The sequence below is a fragment of the Neofelis nebulosa genome, chromosome 17 (assembly GCF_028018385.1).
Source record: "Neofelis nebulosa isolate mNeoNeb1 chromosome 17, mNeoNeb1.pri, whole genome shotgun sequence".
NCBI classification, from domain to species: domain Eukaryota; kingdom Metazoa; phylum Chordata; class Mammalia; order Carnivora; family Felidae; genus Neofelis; species Neofelis nebulosa.
In genome coordinates this window covers 1,041,082-1,063,333 of record NC_080798.1, presented here as the reverse complement: position 1 = coordinate 1,063,333, position 22,252 = coordinate 1,041,082, and the positions used below count along the sequence as shown (strand labels likewise).

Below are 22,252 nucleotides of genomic sequence, written 5' to 3'. Positions count from 1 at the left end.
ACCTTTTATAGAAACCACTTTGAATCCACGGATGCCAACAGAATTACACACATATGAGCGGACACAATTCTAAAAGGATAACACTATACAGTAAGCCTCAGCTTCTCTGTTCATTTTTACAATTCTGTCTACTCTGTCTACATTGTTTCTTTCCTGCACTGATAATGTACAATGTTTTCAAGAATGAAGAAAGAGTTCATTTTGGAGAACCATCAGAGTGACCATTCTGGTTATGTTTTCAACCTAATTATTCCTGTTCTCAGACACAAATGCTGAATCTTCCCTAAGGTCTTGGGGCGCCTGAGTGGCTCAGTCGGGTAAGCATCTGACTCTTGATTTTTGCTCAGGTCATGATCCCACAGTCGTGAGATGGATCTCCACATTGGGCTCCACACTGGGCATGGAGCCCGCTTGGAATTCTCGTGTGCTCTCTCTCTCTCCTCTGCCCCACTCACGCGCATGCTCTCTCTCTCTAATTTAAAAAAAAAAAAACACAACACTTCTCTGAGGGCTTAACTTTTCCCCATCCACTGATGTTTCACCAGAGTTCTGTCTGCCACCACCCCTAATTACTACATAGTCATTGGTTAAAAACTTTTTGTAATTTGCATTTTGCAGCTATGATTCTTAGATAATACCAAATCCCCATACAGAACAATCTCTGCAAGAGAAATGATAATCACTTCCCAACAACGAGGTGAAATCATGGTTTTAAGTACCCAGGTACCTCATGGTGGAGAACAGCCTTTGCCTACATGCTCCATCTTTGAGCACTGCAGCCACTGTCCCCTCCCAAAATAACATTTATTACATTGTCCTCTTTTGAAGATGTTAGATTCCTAAAAGGAACTGGGTTTATGCCAGGATATGAAGATATTAAATGGATAAAAGTATTGTTCAATGAATTGGACACAAAAAAATTAATGATCAGACTAGGGAGGTGTTTTCTATGGATGCATTAAAAACAAAAAAACAAACCAAACCAAAACAAAACAAAACAAAAAACTCTTATTTCAGGGCGCCTGGGTGGCTGATTCCGTTGAGCAACAGTCTCTTGATTTTGGCTCAGGTCATGACCTCATGGTTGTTCAGTGGATCCTGTGTGGGACTCCCTGCTGAGTGTGGAGCCTGCTTAAGGTTCTCTCTCTCTCTCTCTCTCTCTCTGCACCTCCCCTGCTCACTCCCGCTCAAGCTCTCTCTCTCTCTCTCTCTCTCAAAACAAAAAAAAAAAAATCTCTTACTTCACAGTGGCCTCACATCCATCCTGTGTCTTCTCTGTCATGGCCCTATATGGAATATTTTTACCTTGTCCATGACCAAACATACAGATTGACAAAACTGTCTGTAATGGTTCCGGGTGTAAGTATTTGACTTGTAGGATGATGAGGTTTACTAGGTTCTGCTTCCAGCGACGTATTTTGTACCTAACTGACTCTAGGGAATATTATGTGCATTTGGATCTGTAGCCTTTGGGAACATATGAAATATTGTTTTTAGTTTTGGGACCAGGCTGAGCATCAGGGAATCTGAAATAACGTCTCCAAACACTTGGGTGATCAGTTGCAGACGTCACTCTCCAGAAATCTGGGTATGGACCCTTTAAGAAGAAGCGGAGCCCCTCTGGCCTGGGACGTAAGCCCCCGATTTCCTGAGCCCTCGAGGGGGAGCGGCCTTTCCTCTGGGAGGTCCATAGGAGTGTTTTAATCCTGGCGCTGGGTGCCTGTGAACTACATTACCCAGAAGAGCGCGCGTCGATGGACGGCATCTCTGACCAATGAAGACAGAAAAGAGAGTCGTTTCTCGGTGTGCGCCTAACGTCGGGGCGGGACTTCTGGTTTCATCCCCCTGGCGGTATTTTTGCCTCTTTTCATTAGTCTTCACCCGCTAATGTTCGGGACCGAGGCGACTAACTAACAAAGCCCGAGGAGAAGCGGTGTCCCCGCCTCGCAGACGGCTCCACGAGTCGGCGACGCCGTCCGGGCTGCCCCGTCCCGGGGTCGGGATAAGGACCGCGGGCCCGGGTGTCCGTTCTCCCAGGGGGTCCGATGGCGGCGGCCGCGCGCAGGGACCCGACTGAGGTAAACGCGCGGCCCCAAGGGCCCTCCCCGCCCTCCCCCACCCAGACCCTCGAGGCCCGAGCGCGGGGCGTCTGCTCGCGTCCCTGCGGCCCAGGTCCCGGTGTCCAGGCCGGGGAGGCGCTCGCGGGTGGGGACCCCGTATCTGAGCGCCGGCATGACGGGGTGCGGGAGCGGGCTGCAGAGGAGGGGTGGGATGGTGCAGGGCTGCAGGGGGGCCTCAAGGGGGTGGAATCGGGGATGTGGGGTCCGCCTTCTGCTCTCTGGGAACAGAGGGTGTGCGGCGGGGTCATGGGGGTACTGGCGGTCTGGAGGGTTGTCCCTTCATGTGAGGATTCTAGACGCCAAGGAGAGTTCTGGCCAAAGGAGGGACACAATCTCCGTTTGGGATTTAAAAGTTTCCCAAAGGCGGTTCAAAGGAAGAGCGGGCCGGACGGGAGTGATGAGGACATTGAGGCATCGGGAGGTTGGATCTTAGTTCAGGCGACACAGCTGGCAAGAGGGGACACAGCATTGAGGCACAGACGTTAGTCAGCCAGCATGAAGTCAGTCGCCTCCAGGGCCAGGGTGTACGGGAAGTGTGAGCCCGTCCAACCCAGCCGTGGATTCTATTTTTCTATATTTCTATTTCCTCTATTTCCAGCCTCTCTGCACAGTTTCCCGTTGCGGCAGAAGCGCTGTGGACCTTACGCAGGTCATTGGCGGGTATTTCAGCCCTTCGCTGGCCCTGACCCCCCACCTCCATATTCTCTGGATGTGGTGTCCTGGGGCTCTCAAGTGTCATTCCCCCAGGCTTGGGTCTGGGGGCCCTGGGGAAACCCCCAGCAGAGGATCCTAAGTCCTTGTTGGCCTTTATGTAGAAGCATTTCCATCTGTGGCAACTGACCTAAACAGGTGTGGAGAGTTCTGCCAGGAACCGGTTCTAAGATATGCAGGTGCTTAGGGGTCTAACCGGCTGAGGGTGTTCAGAAAACCACAGCTGTCCTTCTATGTGGGAACAAGAGCAGGGGGACAGGAGCCACGGCTGGAACAACGGAGAAGTTGGGTGTATATTCTGGAGGTGATGAGGAGGTGTGAATCAGAGGCAGAAAGCGATCTTTTTTTTTTTTTTAATAAAGTGGATGTTTATTTATTTTTTTTATATATTTTTTTAACGTTTATTTATTTTTGAGACAGAGAGAGACAGAGCATGAACGGGGGAGGGGCAGAGAGAGAGGGAGACACGGAACTGGAAGCAGGCTCCAGGCTCCGAGCCATCAGCCCAGAGCCCGACACGGGGCTCGAACTCACGGGTCCGTGAGATCGTGACCTGAGCTGAAGTCGGACGCTTAACCGACTGAGCCACCCAGGCGCCCCAGAAAGCGATCTTAATAAGGCCTTCCCAGACTCCATCTGGCTGCAGAGTGGAGAGCAGACTGTGGGACCGAAGCAGCAGGAGGGAAGATGGGGCTGCAGGATATGCCAACGTCCAGGCGAAGGTTAACGGACCAGGGTTGTGGCTTAGGAAAAGTGGTTGGACTCTGGATGCATGTTTGAAAAGGGGCAACTGAATTCTCTAATGAGGGAGAAGGAGTGAAATACAGGACTCGGGGATGACCCCAGTGTTTTAGGCCTTAGCAGCTGTAGGAGTGGAAGGTCCATGGTCTAAGACGAAGAATGCAGCAGAAGTAATATTCGCTGCGGGGAGGGGAGTATCGGGAAGTATTTGATTTAGGTATGTTGAGAGTCTGGGGTGTTTCAGAGCCCACCGAATGGATGCGTGATGTGGGCAGATGTGCGCATAGGTCTAAAAATCAGGGGAGTGTTCAGGATGGAGGCATCCAAAATGAGGTGGGTACAGGTGTGTGAGCCATGGTCACATTTAAGGGGAGTGATCTTCGGTCGACCTGGGTGGGTCAGTCGGTTGAGCGTCCAACTCTTTAAATTTTTTTTTTTCAACGTTTTTTATTTATTTTTGGGACAGAGAGAGACAGAGCATGAACGGGGGAGGGGCAGAGAGAGAGGGAGACACAGAATCGGAAACAGGCTCCAGGCTCCGAGCCATCAGCCCAGAGCCTGACGCGGGGCTCGAACTCACGGACCGTGAGATCGTGACCTGGCTGAAGTCGGATGCTTAACCGACTGCGCCACCCAGGTGCCCCGAGCGTCCAACTCTTGATTTCAGCTCAGGTCATGGTCTGAGGGTCGTGGGATCGAGCCCCCTCTTGGGCTCTGTGCTGGGTGTGGAGCCTGCTTAAGGTTCTCTCTCTCTCTCTGCCCCTGCCCCCCTCGTGCACATGCACGCATATGCCCCCCCCCCTCAAAAAATAAGAAATAAAAGGACGGGTAATCTTCAGGTTATGACTGTAAAGCTGCTAGGGGACCGGGTAGAGGAGGGTGGGGGCCATGGGTGAGTCTCTTGCTTGGGTACCTGGGCGATAGGTTAAGGCTTCACAAACACAAATGAGGCAGGTAAGTGGCCCTGAGAGCAGGACATGTCGGGGACAGGATAGTCTGGCAGGTGGCTAAGGCTTCCAAGGCAATGGTGGACATGAGGTGGATGCAGAGACAAGGGATAGATAAGCGAGGCAAGATGTCACGCAGACTAGAGCAGGTGTTCATTCACCACTCTGTGCACTCACCAGGATTTTGTGAGGACTTTATTGGGGCCTGGGGTGCTTCATTTAGCCCAGAGGATAAGGTCAAGGGCAAATGTGGTCATTTGTGACAGTCAGTAAGGTGGGCCACTGATGGAGCTGGGCTTTGGATGAGGGTTAGGTGGACCCAGGAAGGTTGTGGTTGCTTTGGGGACAGGAAGTGCAGCACCTAGTAGAATAGGGGGTATCTGAGATCCCCAAGTCTGAGGCCAGGAACAGACCCAAGCAGTGAAGCCGTCATAGGAGGATTAGGGCCTGTGACTTTGTGCGAGTCCTGGGAAGTCAATAGCAGTATTCAGTCCTGTTTGAATTTGCAGAGCATCCTGTGGATGCTGTCGTCGGTTGTGGTGCAAGGCCTGAATCTAGGATCCAATACTGTGTGCTGCACCCATGTCCGGGAACCGTGGGGGCCTCAGACGGTCCGCGTGCTGCTCCCCCTCCCCACTGTGCTCCCACAAGTAAGATCTCTCCACCAAACAGCGTTTTTATCGAGGGATCAGGAGCAGTTCCTGTGTAGCCCTCTAGTTGGTTTCAGTTCCCTACCTGCCCGTGGAGTCACAAATCAGTCAGTGACCTCTTCCCACAGGAAACAGGGGCCCCTCTTTCTACTGCTGTAACAAAGCTTGGATCTCACAACCACTGGCTGTTGGCTCTTTCCCAGAGTGCAGCCCCCGTGTGGCCCTGTGTTGCGTGTGGCGTCCCCCTCTCCCAGACTGTGACTGTACATGGTTAGAAAACTGTCGATGTCATCTCTCCGGTGGTAGGCGCCCTGTGTTTGCCGTCCCCATAACCCTAGCACACAACCCCACTCTCACCAGTGGGGTGAGGAAGAGGTGGTGGAGATACCGTAATACACAGTAGTGAGGCCAAAGAGATGCCTAAGGTGTGTGGGGCAGCAAGCTGGTGGTGGCTGTGTCTGGGAATGTGAGGGATGTGCAGCCTCGAGAGTGATGTGTACTTGCAGAGCGTGTGTGCCTGGTGCCCCAGGGCCCTGGTATTGAGAATTACGTGATTTGTCCGTATCAGGGGACTGCTTAGCAGAAATGAGTGAATGCTTCTGTGCCAGACCCTTGTTTGCTGCTTTTTTATCCTCATCTGCTCATCGCTGGTGCCTGTAATCACTGGGCCTGTGAGGAGACAGTGGCACCAGCGGTGCTGGGGCCTGGCTTCTCTTCTGTGTTGGATGCTCGGGAGGAAGATGGGTGAGGGGTACCTGTGTAGGGGATGGATTGCCATCTTGGGGGGAGAGGCTGTTCATGGTTTCATCTGTCTCCATCTTGCCAGGGCACTGTGACCTTTGAGGATGTGGCCGTGTACTTCTCCGGGGAGGAATGGGGTCTCCTTGAGGAGGCTCAGAGACGCCTGTACCAGGATGTGATGCTGGAGAACTTGGCACTTGTAACCTCCCTGGGTAAGGTCTGCACACCCACCTCTGCCCGGAGCTAGCCTCTCCCTTTCCCTTTTTCCCCCAAGGGCAGGTCTGCCCTCCCATCAGGACCATGACCGCCGCTTCCTTCCCCACTTTCTTGAGTAGGCAGTGTGGTTGGCTGGGCTGAGGTATGTGCACTGCCTGCTCCTTGAGCAGCCCCAACACCTGCTACTGCTAAGCCTCTCAGGGAAAGAACCAGGGTCAGGAGTGTTCCAGTCACTTTGCTTGCCCTCTCCCTACCAGGTGGCTCTTCTAGTTACAAAGCACCTGAGAATCCCAGGTTCTGCTTTTTTCTTCTGGCTAACATTTCCTCATTCCTGCTTGGGCCAGAGGTTGCCATCACTGACCTCATCACTGTTACGTAGACCACGGTCTGTTCTTGCAGGACCCTCCTTGGAGGTTCCCTTTATGATACTTAACTTTTCTTTCCCTTGTGCTGCTGTGCACTGAGCTGTGCTTGGTCAGTGCTGGCTGCTCACCTCCTGTCTTCCCCTGGGTACTTGCATCATCCAGGTGCCACATAGTTGCCCATCTTAGGGGCGGGGGAGGGGTGGGAGAGCCTGCTGTGGTTCACAGAAGAGATATGAACCCAACTAAAGCAGGATGGGCTCAGAGGGAGCCTGGCTCTGAACAGTGACACACCTGGGAAAGGGCAGGACCCCAGGGCTGTGTACATGTCATACCAGAAACTTATTCCGTGGGACTGGTCTTTCGTTGGTAATGACAGTGGCACCCACACTTCATATGTGCCTTTCCTTCCCCATTCTTCACACTGAGGTGACTGGTCAACTGCTACTCAGCACTATACTCTTGCTTCCCACCCTGGGCTCATCTGTACCTCCCTGGACTCCTCATCTTGACCGGTTTTGTCACTGCTCTATTTGGGGTGCTCTCCATATCGGTTCCTGTGTACCATGTCCTGAGGTGCACATAGATTCTTCAACAGCCCTTGCATACCAGCTTCTCTTTCACTGTTGAATTTTCCTGGGCCTGAACACACCCTTTTGCCCAGCAGAATTAGGTCCTGTTGAAAGTTATTTGTAGGGGCGCCTGGGTGGCACAGTCGGTTAAGCGTCCGACTTCAGCCAGGTCACGATCTCGCGGCCCGTGAGTTCGAGCCCCGCGTCAGGCTCTGGGCCGATGGCTCGGAGCCTGGAGCCTGTTTCCGATTCTGTGTCTCCCTCTCTCTCTGCCCCTCCCCCGTTCATGCTCTGTCTCTCTCTGTCCCAAAAATAAATAAAAAAACGTTGGAAAAAAAAAAAAAAAAAGAAAGTTATTTGTAGACCCTGCCTGTCCTCAGTGTTGTTTATTTCACCTCATGAGGCACCCCCCCACCCCCATTTTGTGATCATAAGTGGCCCGGTACTGCTAAGCGGCCTCATCCTCAGCCTGAACTTGAACCTCTTGTCCTATAAGCAATCTCATGGACTCGTGCCTGGGTTTGTTAGACACACACAGGTGTGGGGCTGCCCACCCACAAAAGTCACTGTGTGCTTCACCAGCATTTCCTGCTTTCAGGTTGTCAGCATGGAGCAGAGAATGAGGAGGCACCTTCTGAGCAGAGCGTTTCTGTAGAAGGAGTGTCCCATGTCAGGACTCCCAAGGCAGGTCTCTCTCCCCAGAAGGCCAGCCCCTGTGAGGTGTGTGCTCCAGTCTTGAAAGACAGTTTCCAGTTGGCTGAGCACCAGGAAACCCGGTTCGATGAGAAATTGTACACTGGTGGGACACATGGGAAAAGAGTCTATTTCAGCGGAAACCTTCAGCTGCAGCAGAAGGAGCACACTGGAGATCAGCCCTTCAGAAGCAGCGCGAGTGGAGCTTCGGTGGCAAAGAGCTGCAGACGGCATGTGTCAGGGAAGCCCTTCATCTGTGGGGAGACTGAGAAGGACTTCCTGGTCAGCTCGGGATTCCTCCAGCAACAGGCCACACACACTGGGGAGAAGTCAAACAATGGAACTGAGTGTGGGGCAGCCTTCCACAAGGGAAAAACTCAACACCACTGGGGAGACTGCACAGAAGCTCTCAGCAACCAACACACATTTGTTCATCACCAGAGAGTCCTCCCCGGGGAAAGATGTTACATGTGCAGTGAGTGTGGGAAATCTTTTAGCCATAACTCTAGCCTCATTAAACACCAGAGAGTTCACACCGGAGAAAGGCCTTATGCGTGTGGGGAATGTGGGAAATCCTTTAGCCAAAGCTCCAACCTCTTTCAACATCGGAGAGTTCACACTGGAGAAAGGCCCTATGAGTGCAGTGAATGTGGGAAATCTTTTAGCCAAAGTTACAGCCTGAATAACCATCGGAAAGTTCATACCGGAGAAAGGCCTTTTGAGTGTGGAGAATGTGGCAAATCATTTAGTCAAAGATCCAACCTCATTCAGCATCGGAGAATTCACACTGGAGAAAAGCCTTATGAGTGCAGTGAATGTGGGAAGTCCTTTAATCAAAGCTCTGCACTCCTGCAACACCATACTGTTCACACTGGAGAAAGACCCTATGAGTGCAGTGCATGTGGGAAATCCTTTACCTACAGTTCCAGTCTCTTAAAACACCAGAAAGTCCACACTGGATCAAAGCCTTATGAGTGTAGTGAATGTAGGAAATCTTTTAGCCAGAATTGCAGCCTTGTTCTACATCTGAGAGTTCACACTGGAGAAAGGCCTTATGAGTGCAGCAGATGTGGGAAATCTTTTAGCCAAAGCTCTGCGCTCCTTAAACACCAGAGAGTTCACACTGGAGAAAGGCCATATGAGTGCCGTGAATGTGGGAAGTCCTTTAGGCGAAGCTCCAACTTCAGTGACCATCGAAGGGTTCACACTGGAGAAAGGCCATATAAGTGCAACCAGTGTGAGAAATCCTTTAGTAAAAGCTCTGGCCTCACTCGACACCAGAGAGTTCATACTGGATTGGGGCTTATGAGTGTCTTGAATGAGAAAGCCATTAGCCAAAGGCCTTACCTCATTGATTACCACAAAGTGCACATGGCAAAAACAACTTAGTTGTGTAGCAAATGTGTTTCCTTGTTCAGTGTAACAGCACTCAAGGCAATCTCTTTTGAGGGTGCCATCTGCCTGTTGAGCCTCATGCATCCAGACATCAGAATAAATGGCAGGTATGTGGGAGCTGCATTGCATGTTTCAGCGTAGGCCCGTGTCAGGTTTTTATTACTGTTGATTCTGTAGCAGCAGCCATTCACCTCTGCCACATGGCAGGTGCCACACGTGTATCATTTCTCCATCTTGACATGTTCAGAGAAGTAAACCTTCCTGTTTTCCCATTTGTGGTAAATATGTGAGAAGCCAAAGTACTCATTCCTTTCTGTCTGATGACCCAGTTGTGGTCCAGAGGACTCCATCTGACTTTCCAAGTCACCTTTTTAGGGATGTTGTTGGTCTGGGGACTCTTGTGGAATTTTTAGCCTCCAAGTCACCAACCCAGGAACAGCCTGCCTCCGTCATTCTGGTTTGTGCTATAACAAAGGCCTTATTGTTTGAGTCGCCTTTATCTTGAGGGTTAGACTCACTCTTATGGGGTGCTTTCAGAACAGTGGAATGTTTGTGCACTTCAGGGGGATGGGATGATGGTAGTCCTCTCTCTAGTTTGGTCCTTGTTTGCATTGCTGCCCAAGGCCTGTAAGGAAATTATGTCAGGTTTTGTGGCTGAATTGTAGCCTAGATACAGGACATTTTGTGGTGTTGGAGCTCACCCTGAAGAGGGGGCAGTTGTGACAACCTCTGGTACTTCTTGGAACCACATAAAATTGTTCTCTGCTTTGCAGGGGATACTGTATCGTGCTCAGCACCGGTGCAGGAACTCTGTACCCAGGTCCTGCAAACGAGTGATGTACCCTGATGTCCAGAATTCTGTGTGGTAGTGTCACTGGCTGAAAGACTATGGGGAAATTATCATTGTATACAAACAGTGGGTAAATAGAAGAGTGCAAGAGACTGCAACATCTGGTTGGAATGAGCCTCTTTTAAAAGGGCACCTGCCATTGTTCCAGGGGCGCCTGGGTGGCTCAGTCAGTTAAGCGTCTGACTCTTGATTTCGGCTCAGGTCATGATTTCATGGTTCATGAGATTGAGCCCCGGGTTAGGCTGTGCGCTGACAGCAGGGAGCCTGCTTGGGATTCTCTCTCTCTCTCTTTCTCTCAAAAACAAAAACAAAAAGATGAAAAAATAAAAGGGTGCCTGCCATCATTCCAGTTGGTAAGGCTGTGAAGGATGAACAGGAACAGAAATTCTCAGATCCTCCCCGGGTAGGAGCACCTGGGTGGCTGAGTCAGTTAAGCGTCCAACTCTTGGTTTCTGCTTAGGTCCTGATCTCGTGGTTCATGGGTTCAAGCTCCGCACTGGACTCCGTGTTGCTGGTGCAGAGCCTGTTTGAGATTCTCTCTCCTCTCTCTCTCTCTCTCTCTCTGCCCTTCTGTGCTCTCTCAAAATAGATAAACTTTAAAAAAAAAAAAAAAAAGAAAGAAAAAGAAAAAAAATTCTCAGATCCTCCTGAACTATGAGTCTTGTGTAGCTGAGGGCCTTGTCAGAAAATAATCCAACGGTTTTACAGATTCCTGTAGTTTGTCTGCATTGTTCACCTTAAGGCCATTGCTGCACAGGAGGGAAAACAAGAATAGAAAGAAGGAAGATCTCAGTCCAGCATTGTGGGCTTTGGTACCCAGCCTGCATTCCCGATCACTCAGGTGGAAATGGCTTTCATTGCTCACTTATATATGTTGCCACTGAGGCAAGGTGCTGATCCCAAGGCATTACAAGGGATATGATGGGGTCAATATAGGTTGGCCAAATTTTATTTTTGGAAAACAGAAAGAAATTTTTTTATTATACTGTTAATGCCTTTTAGGTATGGTTAATAAACAATTGTCCATATTTAGGGGCGCCTGGGTGGCGCAGTCGGTTAAGCGTCCGACTTCAGCCAGGTCACGATCTCGCGGTCCGTGAGTTCGAGCCCCGCGTCAGGCTCTGGGCTGATGGCTCGGAGCCTGGAGCCTGTTTCCAATTCTGTGTCTCCCTCTCTCTCTGCCCCTCCCCCGTTCATGCTCTGTCTCTCTCTGTCCCAAAAATAAATAATAAAAAACGTTGAAAAAAAAAATTAAAAAAAAAAAACAACAAAAAACAATTGTCCATATTTAAAGTGTACCATTTGGTAAGTTTTGATATTCATATAAACCCATGAAACCATCATCACAATCATAACATTGTACATATGCATCACCCCATATTCATTCATGTCCTTTAATTATCTCTCTCTCTCCTCCAGGCAAACATTGGTTTTTACTTTCTTTTACAATAGATTCATTTGTATTTTCTGTATTTTATGTGATTGAGAATAAAATGTTTAAATTTTTTCCTCTGGGTGTCTTCATTTGGTATATTTATTTTGAGATTTGTCAGTGGGTCTGTGTAATTAGTTTTTTCTTTTAAGGGTCAAGAAATGTAATGTTCAGTGGACAAACCACTATTTCTTTATTCATTCATCTGTCTTAGATATTTGAGTTGTTTCCAGTTTTTGGCTGTATCGGTTGTTATAGACATTTGTTTGATTCTTACAGTTACGATTCTTTATATAGTATGTTTCATTTCTCTTGTGATAACACCTCAGAATGCAATGTGTGAGTTACAGGGCTGTGATTTTGGGGCTGTTAAATGTGGTCATTCTCAGGAGAACTCCTAAGTGTTAGCTCCCGATGAAAAGATGTATTAGTTATGGGCTGAATTGTATGCTCCGAAGTTCATGTTGAAGTCCTAACTTCCAATACCTCAGAATGTCATTGTATTTGGAAATAGGTCTTTTAAAAAAAGGTAAAATAAAGGCAATACGTGGACACTAATTCAGTGTGATGGTGTCATTAAGACTGGTGTAATTAGTACACAGGGGGAATACCATGTGAAGACACGGAGAAAATGCCACTTCTAAGCTAAGGAGAGAGGTCTCAGGAGAAATCAATGCTGCTGACACCTTGATCTCAGATATCTAGCCTCCAGATTTGTGAAAAAATACATTTCTATTGTTTAAGCCACTCAGTCTGAAGTAATGTGTTATGGGCTTTAGAAAAGTCTTATGGGGTCCATCAGCATCTCAGAAGGAAAGGGTCTGCAGGTCTGTGCCCTAAGGACAGAGGGAGGAGGTGGATTAGGATCCTTAGAGTAGTTGGAACCAGAGGGAGGGGTGTGCTTGGGTTGGAACTAGCCCAGGAAGCAAGGAGGGTGCCGGGGGCCAGACTTCCTGAGACGCTGTGCCATGGGCTGCGAATTCCTCCATCCCCACCTTTCACTGGAGGTCATAAAGAGAAACTTTCTGTCCAGCCTCCCCCTAGGTTCAGTTTCCAGCCAGGTAAAATGGGGACAGTGAGCAGACCTGCCTCAGGGGCTATTTGAGGATGTAGACAACTCCTGGCCTAGGGAAGGGGCTCACATGGAGAATCTGTTAGAGTGATGACTGTCCTAAGGGGTGGGGAGCAGAGGCAACAGTGCCTTTGGAGAGAGGGGCAGCAGACCACTGCGGGAGAAAGTTGGGCAATTTGTAACTGAGGGGCCTTGCAGGGGCTGAGGTTGAGGTGAAGGAGTAGGTGAGGTTCCCACCTGGCTCTCCTTGAAGCTCTGATCCCTACTAGATGGTCCTAAGCCACTGGGGACAAATAGGGACATGCAAACATCACCGTGGGGTCCTAGATAAGTGGTAGCCACACCTGAAGGGCCCTTTGAACACCTTCAAGTGGATTTTAGTCAGCTTCTGCCCTCTGTGGGACTTGAATATGTTTTAGTTATTCTATTTGCAGGGCGGGTTAAAGCATTTCTTTGCTGAAAAGCTGATAGATTTTGTTTCCAACCCTGGGTTATCCCAATGTTTACATCTACATCAGATGATCGTGTCACACACTTTACAGGAACCATTATAAAAGAAATCTGTAAGGCATCAACCCTGACTCAGAAACAACAGTCTTCATCACTCACGATCTGGAAAAGTTAAAGGACCACTAGCATTGTTAACGTCAGCAAAACTTTCAGAACCTTTGAGCTCCCTTGCTAAAGGTATTCCCTGTAGCCCTTATGGCCATGTAGTCCGCTCACTCACTTATCTCCCTATGAATTACTAACTAGAAGACCCATATGTCTAGGGATTTCACTTCCATCACTGGTTGCCGCTCTGCTATTTGCAGACACGGCAAAATATTACCAGGGACTCAGGTACTATATCCAGTCTTATCACCAACTCATTAAGGCCACCATCTGAAGATATGTTTTAAACAGCTTTTTCATGATCTTCAACTAATAGATTCCATCTATTGGAATAGACCTCAGAGAGTAACAGTTCTTGAATCTCATTGGAAGGAAGCTATCAGGTGCTGTTAGCAACAAATACAGCAATTAGGGGTGATTGGATGGCTCAGTCCATTAAGCATCTGACTCTTGGTTTCAGTTCAGGTCATGATCTTACAGTTTGTGGGTTCAAGCCCCGGGTCAGGCTCCATGCTGACAGCATAGTGCCTGCTTGGCATTCTCTCTCCCTCTCTTTCTGCCCTTCCCACACACACACACATGCACGTTCTCTCTCTCTCTCAAATAAACTTAAAAAAAAAAAATAGAGCAGTGAAACTCCAGGGAGTCACTCTGGTTTAAGTTTCACAACTAAAGAAGAAATCCAGAATTCCACACAATTGGAAGGCTACTACAGTCTGCGACCTCAAACAGGATTTTAAGCTGATCTTCAGAAGCAGACAGGTGACCCAAGACCTTCAGAACAAATAAATGACATCTTCCACTCAAGACCTCAGAGCAAGATATCTGCCAAATTCCTGTTTTGTTTTTTTAATGTGCTTGCCTATAATTGTTCCACTTCTCATTTTCTACAGACCCTTGTTGTCATCACCATTAATGTCCCTTTTACTCATTTCTTCCTTCCTATTATAAGCGTTAGGCCAGAACATACTCATTCTAACACCGATAATAGATTATCCCTAAAAGTAGCTACTGTCCTCAGTTTTACTGCTGGATTTGGCATTCATCACCATCCCACCATGATAAAACCGCTGGGCCATGCTGAAGTCTTACCTTTTTAGACTGTAAGGCTTTACGACTCCTCTGCCTGCCTTTGAGAATATGCCAAAATGTGAGTGATGGTGTCTGACAACCTTGTTGCAGCAAGATCTGAATAGACGACCTTTGAGTATTCTCATTTGGCTGGTCTTCATCTATTTCCACAGCTCTTAGGATGTCTTCTTTAAACTGCTGTGTTTTAAATTGATTTGAAATAATTTTGTGTGATTTTACAAGGATTTATTAGTTCTAGTGTTTTTACTTGTTGCATTTCATTTCCCATCTTAGGTTATTGACATTACAGCAATTGATGGATTTGCCTAAGAAGATACCCATATCTAAACATCTCTCAAGGAAGCAAGTTCCAGTCTAAATCACTTTAGAGCCTCTCATATCAAGTGTAGAAAGAGGGTCATTGGTAAATCAGAACTGTACTTCCTTTTTGTCCTGCAAATAAACAGTATTGCAGGGTCCCCTTAAGAACTCTGGCATTGGGTAATTTATGATAAGCTTAAAACTTCCTCACTGGTGAATCCTCCTTAATCCTGTCCCTCTTTGCCCTATTTTTAGCCCTTCTTTCCTTTCTTTTCCTTCCCTCCACAGTATTCTGAGTTGGCTGAAATGCCTTTGTATCCCTGGAGTTTGTAACTTCCTTGTAGAGGAGAGACGTTTCTGGAAAATGGACATTCCACCTGGTTGTGTTGAAATCTGTGGCATTGACAAAGACTTCCCAAATCCCAGATGGGAAAAGAAAAGTTTCTAAGTCATTTATTCTTCTCCTGTGTAAACATTCTCCAGGAATCAGACTATCTTTTGATTGAGCCAAGAGATGCAAAAACTGGTTGGAAAGAGTCCAGTAGACCTGAGTTAAAAATATTTCAAGATAGGGCGCCTGGGTGGCGCAGTCGGTTAAGCGTCCGACTTCAGCCAGGTCACGATCTCGCGGTCCGTGAGTTCCAGCCCCGCGTCAGGCTCTGGGCTGATGGCTCGGAGCCTGGAGCCTGTTTCCGATTCTGTGTCTCCCTCTCTCTCTGCCCCTCCCCTGTTCATGCTCTGTCTCTCTCTGTCCCAAAAATAAATTAAAAAAAAAAAAAAGTTGAAAAAAAATTTTAAAAATATTTCAAGATTAATGAAATTTTATTGTTTAAAAAACAAAAGAACTGAAAATGTTTTGAAACCTTTACAAAGGATACTTGATAATGTAAGAGAAAATTATTGTGCAAATGTAGCATAAAGGAAAGATAAATATTAATCTTCTAATGTTTCGAAAATGGTTGGCTCTTTATATTACTAAACATAACCATGCTCAAAGCAGTTTTTTTAAAAAAATTGCTAAATTGTGATTTTGAATAATGACCTTGACCCCTAGGTTACCAAATAAGAAACAGGAGACCCTCAGAGCCTTTGTATAATATCAAGTGATTTTATACATTGGTTAATGTATGTAGATGTTTACAAATTATATATTTTTAAAAGTTCAGGGGCGCCTGGATGGCTCAGTCGGTTAAGCGACCAACTTCGGCTCAGGTCATGATCTCACAGTTCCTAAGTTCGAGCCCTGCGTCGGGCTCTGTGCTGACAGCTCAGAGCCTGGAGTCTGCTTTCGATTCTGGGTCTCCCCCTCTCTCTGCACCTCCCCTGCTCGTGCTCTGTCTCTCTCTGTCTCTCAAAAAATAAATGTTAAAAAAAATTTTTAAAGTTCATATATCCATATCAATTTGACTTTTTGAATCAATTAAACTGATTTAAAATTTTTATTTTTAGAAAAGGAACTACATGGGGCGCCTAGATGGCTCAGTCAGTTAAGCATCCGACTTTGGCTTGGGTCATGATCTCACGGTTCATGAATTCAAGCCCCACATTGGGCTCTGTGCTGACAATGGAGCTTGCTTGGGGTTCTCTCTCTCATTCTCTCTGCTTCTCCCCCATGTTCTCTCTCTTTAAAAATAAATAAACTTAAAAAAAAAAAAAAAGAAAAGGAACTACATCTTTTCACTGATTTTTACCAGGTAAAAAGTGTCACTGTATTGCAATCTATAATAAGATAAAGTTTAATTCCTAATGATTGCAAATATATAAATTACATCCACTGGGTTTAGGAGTCAATAAGTTATCATTCTCACAAAGTATTCTATCCTTCCAGTTCAGTGTCTGCAGATGAAGTATACTTCATTCTGTTCAGGCTTTTCTGTTTCCTGAATGGAAAATATGGAAAACATTTCCTCACATGGATTCCCAGGACCATTCCTGGTCAGACACTCCTGGAATACTCTTCCCAACACTCTACACTTAGTAAATCACTGCATAATAATCATTCCAGTCATAAAAATATATCCTCAAGGAATGTTTCCTTGAGCCCTCAGACTAAGTCAAGTACACTGGTTGTACTTTATCATATTCACCTAGTTGACCTTCCAGCATTCATAGTAATTTAAATTTTGTATTGATGCATGCGTATAGACTATGTACTAGCTAAACTATCTTTTTTGTTTGTTTTATTTTTTTAATTTACATCCAAATTAGTTAGCATATAGTGCTATAATAATTTCAGGAGTACATTCCAGTGATTCATCCCCTATGTATAATACTCAGTGCTCATCCCAACAAGTGTCCTCCCTAAGGCCCTTACCCATTTAGCCAATCCCCCACTGAAAACCCCTCCAGCAACCCTCACTTTGTTCTCTGTATTTAAGAGTCTCTTATGTTTTGTCCCCCTCCCTGTCTTCATATTATTTTTGCTTCGCTTCCCTTATGTTCATCTGTTTTGTATCTTAAATTCCTCATATGAGTGAAGTCATATGACATTGTCTTTCTCTGACTAATTTCGTTAGCATAATACCCTCTAGTTCCATCCATGTAGTTGCAAATGGCAAGCTTTCATTCCTTTCGATTGCCAAGTAATACTCCATTGTGTGTGTGTGTGTGTGCATATATATATATATATATATATATATATATACACCACATCTTCTTTATCCATTCATCCATTGATGGACATTTGGGCTCTTTCCATACTTTGGCTATTGTTGATAGTGCTGCTATAAACCATGGGGTGTATGTGCCCCTTCCAAACAGCACACCTGTATCCCGTGGATAAATGCCTAGTACAGCAATTGCTGGGTCATAGGGTAGTTCTATTTTTAGTTTTTTTTTTTTTTAATTTTTTTTTTAAACGTTTATTTATTTTTGAGACAGAGAGAGACAGAGCGTGAACGGGGGAGGGTCACAGAGAGAGGGAGACACAGAATCTGAAACAGGCTCCAGGCTCCGAGCTATCAGCACAGAGCCCGACGCGGGGCCCGAACCCACAGACCGTGAGATCATGACCTGAGCCGAAGTCGGACGCTTAACCGACCGAGCCACCCAGGCGCCCCCTATTTTTAGTTTTTTGAGGAAACTCCATACTGTTTTCCAGAGTGGCTGCACCCATTTGCATTCCCACCAGCAGTGCAAAAGAGATCCTCTCTCTCTGCATCCTCACCAACATCTGTTGTTGCCTGAGTTGTTAATGTTAGCCATTCTGACAGGTGTGAGGTGATATCTCACTGTGGTTTTGATTTGTATTTCCCTGATGATGAGTAATGTTGAGCATTTTTTCATGTGTTGGTTGGCCATCTGGATGTCTTCTTTGGAGAAGTGTCTATTCATGTCTTTAGCCCATTTTGTCACTGGATTACTTGGTTTTTGGGTGTTGAGTTTGATAAATTCTTTATAGATTTTGGATACTAACCCTTTACCTGATACGCCATTTGTAAATATCTTCTCCCATTCTATTGGTTGCCTTTTAGTTTTGCTGATTGTTTCCTTCACTGTGCAGACGCTTTTTGTCTTGATGAGGTCCTAATAGTTAATTTTTGCTTTTGTTTCCCTTGTCTCAGGAAATGTGTTGAGTAAGAAGTTGCTGCAGCCGAGGTCATTGAGGTTGTTGCCTGTTTTCTCCTCTAGGATTTTGATGGCTTCCTGTCTTCCATTTAGGTCTTTCATCCATTTTGAGTTTATTTTTGTGTATGGTGTAAGAAACTGGTCCAGGTTCATTCTTCTGCAGGTCGCTGTCCAGTTTTCCCAGCACCACTTGCTGAAGGGACTGTCTTTATTCCATTGGATATTCTTTCCTGTTTTGTCAAAGATGAGTTGGCCATACGTCTGTGGGTCCATTTCTGGGTTCTCTATTCTGTTCCACTGATCTGAGTGTCTGTTCTTGTGCCAGTACCATACCGTCTTGATGATTACAGCTTTGTAGTATAGCTTGAAGTCCAGGTCTGTGATGCCTCCTGCTTTGGTTTTCTTTTTCATGATTGCTTTGGCTATTTGGGGTCATTTCTGGTTCTATACAAATTTTCAGATTATTTGTTCTAGCTCTGTAAAGAATGCTGGTGTTATTTTGATAGGGAGTGCATTGAATATGTAGATTGCTTTGGGTAGTATCGGCATTTTAACAATATTTGTTCTTCCCATCCATGAAGATGGGATATTTTTCCATTTTTTTGTGTCTTCTTCCATTTCTTTCATAAGTTTCTGTAGTTTTCAGTATATAGATTTTTCACCTCTTTGGTTAGGTTCACTCCTAGGTATTTTATGGTTTTTGGTGCAATTGTAAATGCGATCAATTCCTTGATTTCTTTTTCTGTTGCTTCATTACTGGTGTATAGGAATGCAACTGATTTCTGTGCATTGACTTGATATCCTGTGACTTTGCTGAGTTCATGGATCAGTTCTAGGAGTTGTTTGGGATGAATGTTTTGGGTTTTCCATGTAAAGTATCATGTTGTCTGCAAAGAGTCAAAGTTTGCCTTTCAACTTGACAATTTGGATGCCTTTTATTCCCTTGTGTTCTCTGATTGCTGAAGCTAGGACTTCCAATACTATGTTAAACAACAGTGGTGAGAGTGGACATCCCTGTCGTCTTCCTGAACTAGGAGGAAAGCTCTCAGTTTTTCCCCCTTGAGGATGATATGAGTGGTGTGTCTTTCATATATGGCTTTTATCATCTTGAGATACGATCCTTCTATGCCTACTTTCTTGAGGGCTTTTAATCAAAAACGATGCTGAAATGATTTCTCTCATCTATTGAGAGGATCTTGTGATTCTTTTCCTTTCTTTTATTGATGTGATGTATCACATTGATTATTTTATGGATATTGAACCAACCCTGCATCCTGGGTATAAATCCCACTTGGTCGTGGTGAATAATTCTTTTAATGTATTGTTGGATTCGGTTGGCTAGTATCTTGTTGAGGATTTTTACATCCATGTTCATCAGGGAAATTGGTCTGTAGTTCTCTTTTTCAGTGGGGTCTTTGTCTAGTTTTGGAATCAAGGTTAGGCTGGCCTCATAGAATGAGTTTGGAAGTTTTCCTTCCATTTCTATTTTTTGGAACAGCTTCAAAACATAGGTGTTAGATCTTCTTTAAATGTTTGGTAGAATTCCCCCAGAAAGCCATCCAACCCTGGATTCTTGTTTTTTGGGAGATTTTTTCATTACTAATTTGATTTCTTTACTGGTTATGGATCTGTTCAAATTTTCTATGTCTTATTGTTTCAGTTCTGGTAGTTTATATGTTTCTAGGAATTTGTCCATTTCTTCCAGATTGCCCAATTTATTGGCATGTAATTGCTCATAATATTCTCTTATTATTGTTTGTATTTCTGCAGTGTTGGTTGTGATCTCTCCACTTTCATTCTTGATTTTATTTATTTGGGTCCTTTCCTTCTTCTTTTTGATCAAACTGGCTAGGGGGGTTATCAATTTTGTTAATTCTTTCAAAGAACCAGCTCCTGGTTTCATTGATATGTCATACCGTTCTTGTTTTTGTTTGTTTGTTTGTTTGTTTGCTTGCTTGCTTATTTTCGATCGCATTGATTTCTGCTCTAATCTTTATTATTTCCTGTCTTCTGCTGGTTTGGGTTTTATTTGCTGTTTTTTTCCAGTTCTTTAAGATGTAAGGTTGGGTTGTGTATCTGAGATCTTTTTTCTTTGTTTAGGAAGGCCTGGATTGCTATATACTTCTGTCTTATGACTGCCTTTGCTGTGTCCCAGAGGTTTGGGGCTGTGGTGTTATCATTTTCATTAGCTTCCATGGACTTTTTAATTTCCTCTTTAGCTCTTGGTTAGCCCATTCATTTTCTAATAGGATGTTCTTTAGTCTCCAAGTATTTGTTATCTTTGCAAAGTTTTTTTTCTGGTTAATTCTGAGTTTCATAGCATTGTGGTCTGAAAACGTGCACGGTATGATCTCATTCTTTTTGTACTTGTTGAGGGCCACTCACTCAATTTGTGTCCCACTATGTGATCTGTTCTGGAGAATGTTCCATATGCATTGAGAAGAAAGTGTATTCTGCTGCTTTAGGATGAAATGTTCTGAATGTATCTATTAAGTCCATCCAGTCCAGTGTGTCACTGAAGGCCATTGTTTCCTTGTCGATTTTCTGTTTAGATGATCTGTCTATTGCTGTAAGTGGGGTGGTGAAGTCCCCCACTATCATGATATTATTGTCAATGAGTTTCTGTATGTTTGTGATTAATTGATTTATATATTTGGGTGTTTACACGTTTGGAGCATAAATGTTTACAGTTGTTAGATCCTTTTGGTGGATAGACCCCTTAAGTGTGATATAATGCCATTCTTCATCTCTTGTTACAATCTATATTTTAACATCTAGATTGTCTGATATGTCTACTCCAGCTTTCTTTGATGACTATTAGCATGATAGATGGTCCTCCATCCCCTTACTTTCAATCTGAAGGTGTCTTTAGGTCTAAAATAGGTCTCTTGTAAACAGCATATAGCTGGGTCTTGTTTTCTTGTCCATTCTGTTATGCTGTGCCTTTTTATTAGAGTGTTTAGTCGATTAACACATATAGTGAGTACTGAAAGATAAGAATTTATTGCCATTATGATCCTTGTAGAGTTGGAGTTTCTGGTGGTGTTTTCTGGTCCTTTCTAGTCTTTGTTGCTTTCGGTCTTTTAATTTTTTTCTTTTCTCCCCTCTGAGAGTTCCCCTTAACATTTCTTTTTTTTTTTTTTCAACGTTTTTTATTTATTTTTGGGACAGAGAGAGACAGACAGAGCATGAACGGGGGAGGGGCAGAGAGAGGGAGACACAGAATCGGAAACAGGCTCCAGGCTCCGAGCCATCAGCCCAGAGCCCGACGTGGGGCTTGAACTCACGGACCGCGAGATCGTGACCTGGCTGAAGTCGGACGCTTAACCGACTGCGCCACCCAGGCGCCCCTCCCCTTAACATTTCTTGCAGGGCTGGTTTAGTGGTCATGAACTCCTTTAGTTTTTGTTTGGGAAAATTTTAATCTCTCCTGTTTTGAATAACAGCCTTGCTGGATAAAGAATTCTTGACTGCATATTTTTCCAATTCAACACATTTAATATATCCTGCCACTCCCTTTCTGGCCTGCCAAGTGTCTGTGGGTATGTCTGCTCTGAACCTGATCTGTCTTCCCTTGTAGTTTAAGGACTTTTTTTTCCCTTGCTGCTTTCATGATTCTTTCCTTGCCTGAGTATTTTTTTTTTTTTAATTTTTTTTTCAACGTTTTTTATTTATTTTTGGGACAGAGAGAGACAGAGCATGAACGGGGGAGGGGCAGAGAGAGAGGGAGACACAGAATCGGAAACAGGCTCCAGGCTCCGAGCCATCAGCCCAGAGCCCGACGCGGGGCTCGAACTCACGGACCGCGAGATCGTGACCTGGCTGAAGTCGGACGCTTAACCGACTGCGCCACCCAGGCGCCCCACCTTGCCTGAGTATTTTGTGAATTTGGCTATGATATGCCTTGTTGGTGGTTGGGTTTTGTTGAATCTAATGGGAGTTGTCTGTGCTTCCTGGATTTTGATGTCTGTGTCTTTCCCCAGGTTAGGAACGTTTTCTGCTATGATTTGCTCACATAAACCTTCTACCCCTTTTTCTCTCTTTTCATCTTCTGGGACCCCTATGATTCAGATGTTACTCCTTTTTTAATGAGTCACCGAGTTCTCTAATTCTTATATTGTGCTCTTTTGCCTCTTTTTTCTGCTTCATTATTCTCCATAATTTGTCCTCTATGTC

General features: G+C 45.5%; 1 protein-coding gene across 2 annotated transcripts; it reads left to right on the top strand.

Annotated features, from left to right (window-relative positions):
- The first annotated feature begins 1,681 nt into the window (after positions 1–1,681).
- LOC131500384 (zinc finger protein 211-like) lies at positions 1,682–10,078 on the top strand. 2 transcript variants are annotated; one of them, XM_058709550.1, is made up of 3 exons: positions 1,682–2,078; positions 5,996–6,122; positions 7,659–10,078. In XM_058709550.1, exons 1-3 carry the CDS (start codon positions 2,046–2,048, stop codon positions 9,140–9,142), a joined length of 1,644 nt encoding a protein of 547 aa, XP_058565533.1. In that variant the 5' UTR covers positions 1,682–2,045; the 3' UTR covers positions 9,143–10,078. The 2 variants fall into 2 exon arrangements, with proteins under 2 accessions (XP_058565533.1, XP_058565532.1); XM_058709549.1 differs by lacking the exon at positions 1,682–2,078 and having other exon boundaries at positions 5,907–6,122.
- The last annotated feature ends 12,174 nt before the right edge of the window (positions 10,079–22,252 follow it).

Excerpts from the sequence above, each read along its gene's own strand:
- LOC131500384 (XM_058709549.1), top strand. The coding sequence starts at position 5,936 with ATGGATTGCCATCTTGGGGGGAGAGGCTGTTCATGGTTTCATCTGTCT. Across the intron at positions 6,123-7,658 it reads GGCACTTGTAACCTCCCTGG|GTTGTCAGCATGGAGCAGAG; the intron begins GTAAGGTCTGCA and ends TCCTGCTTTCAG.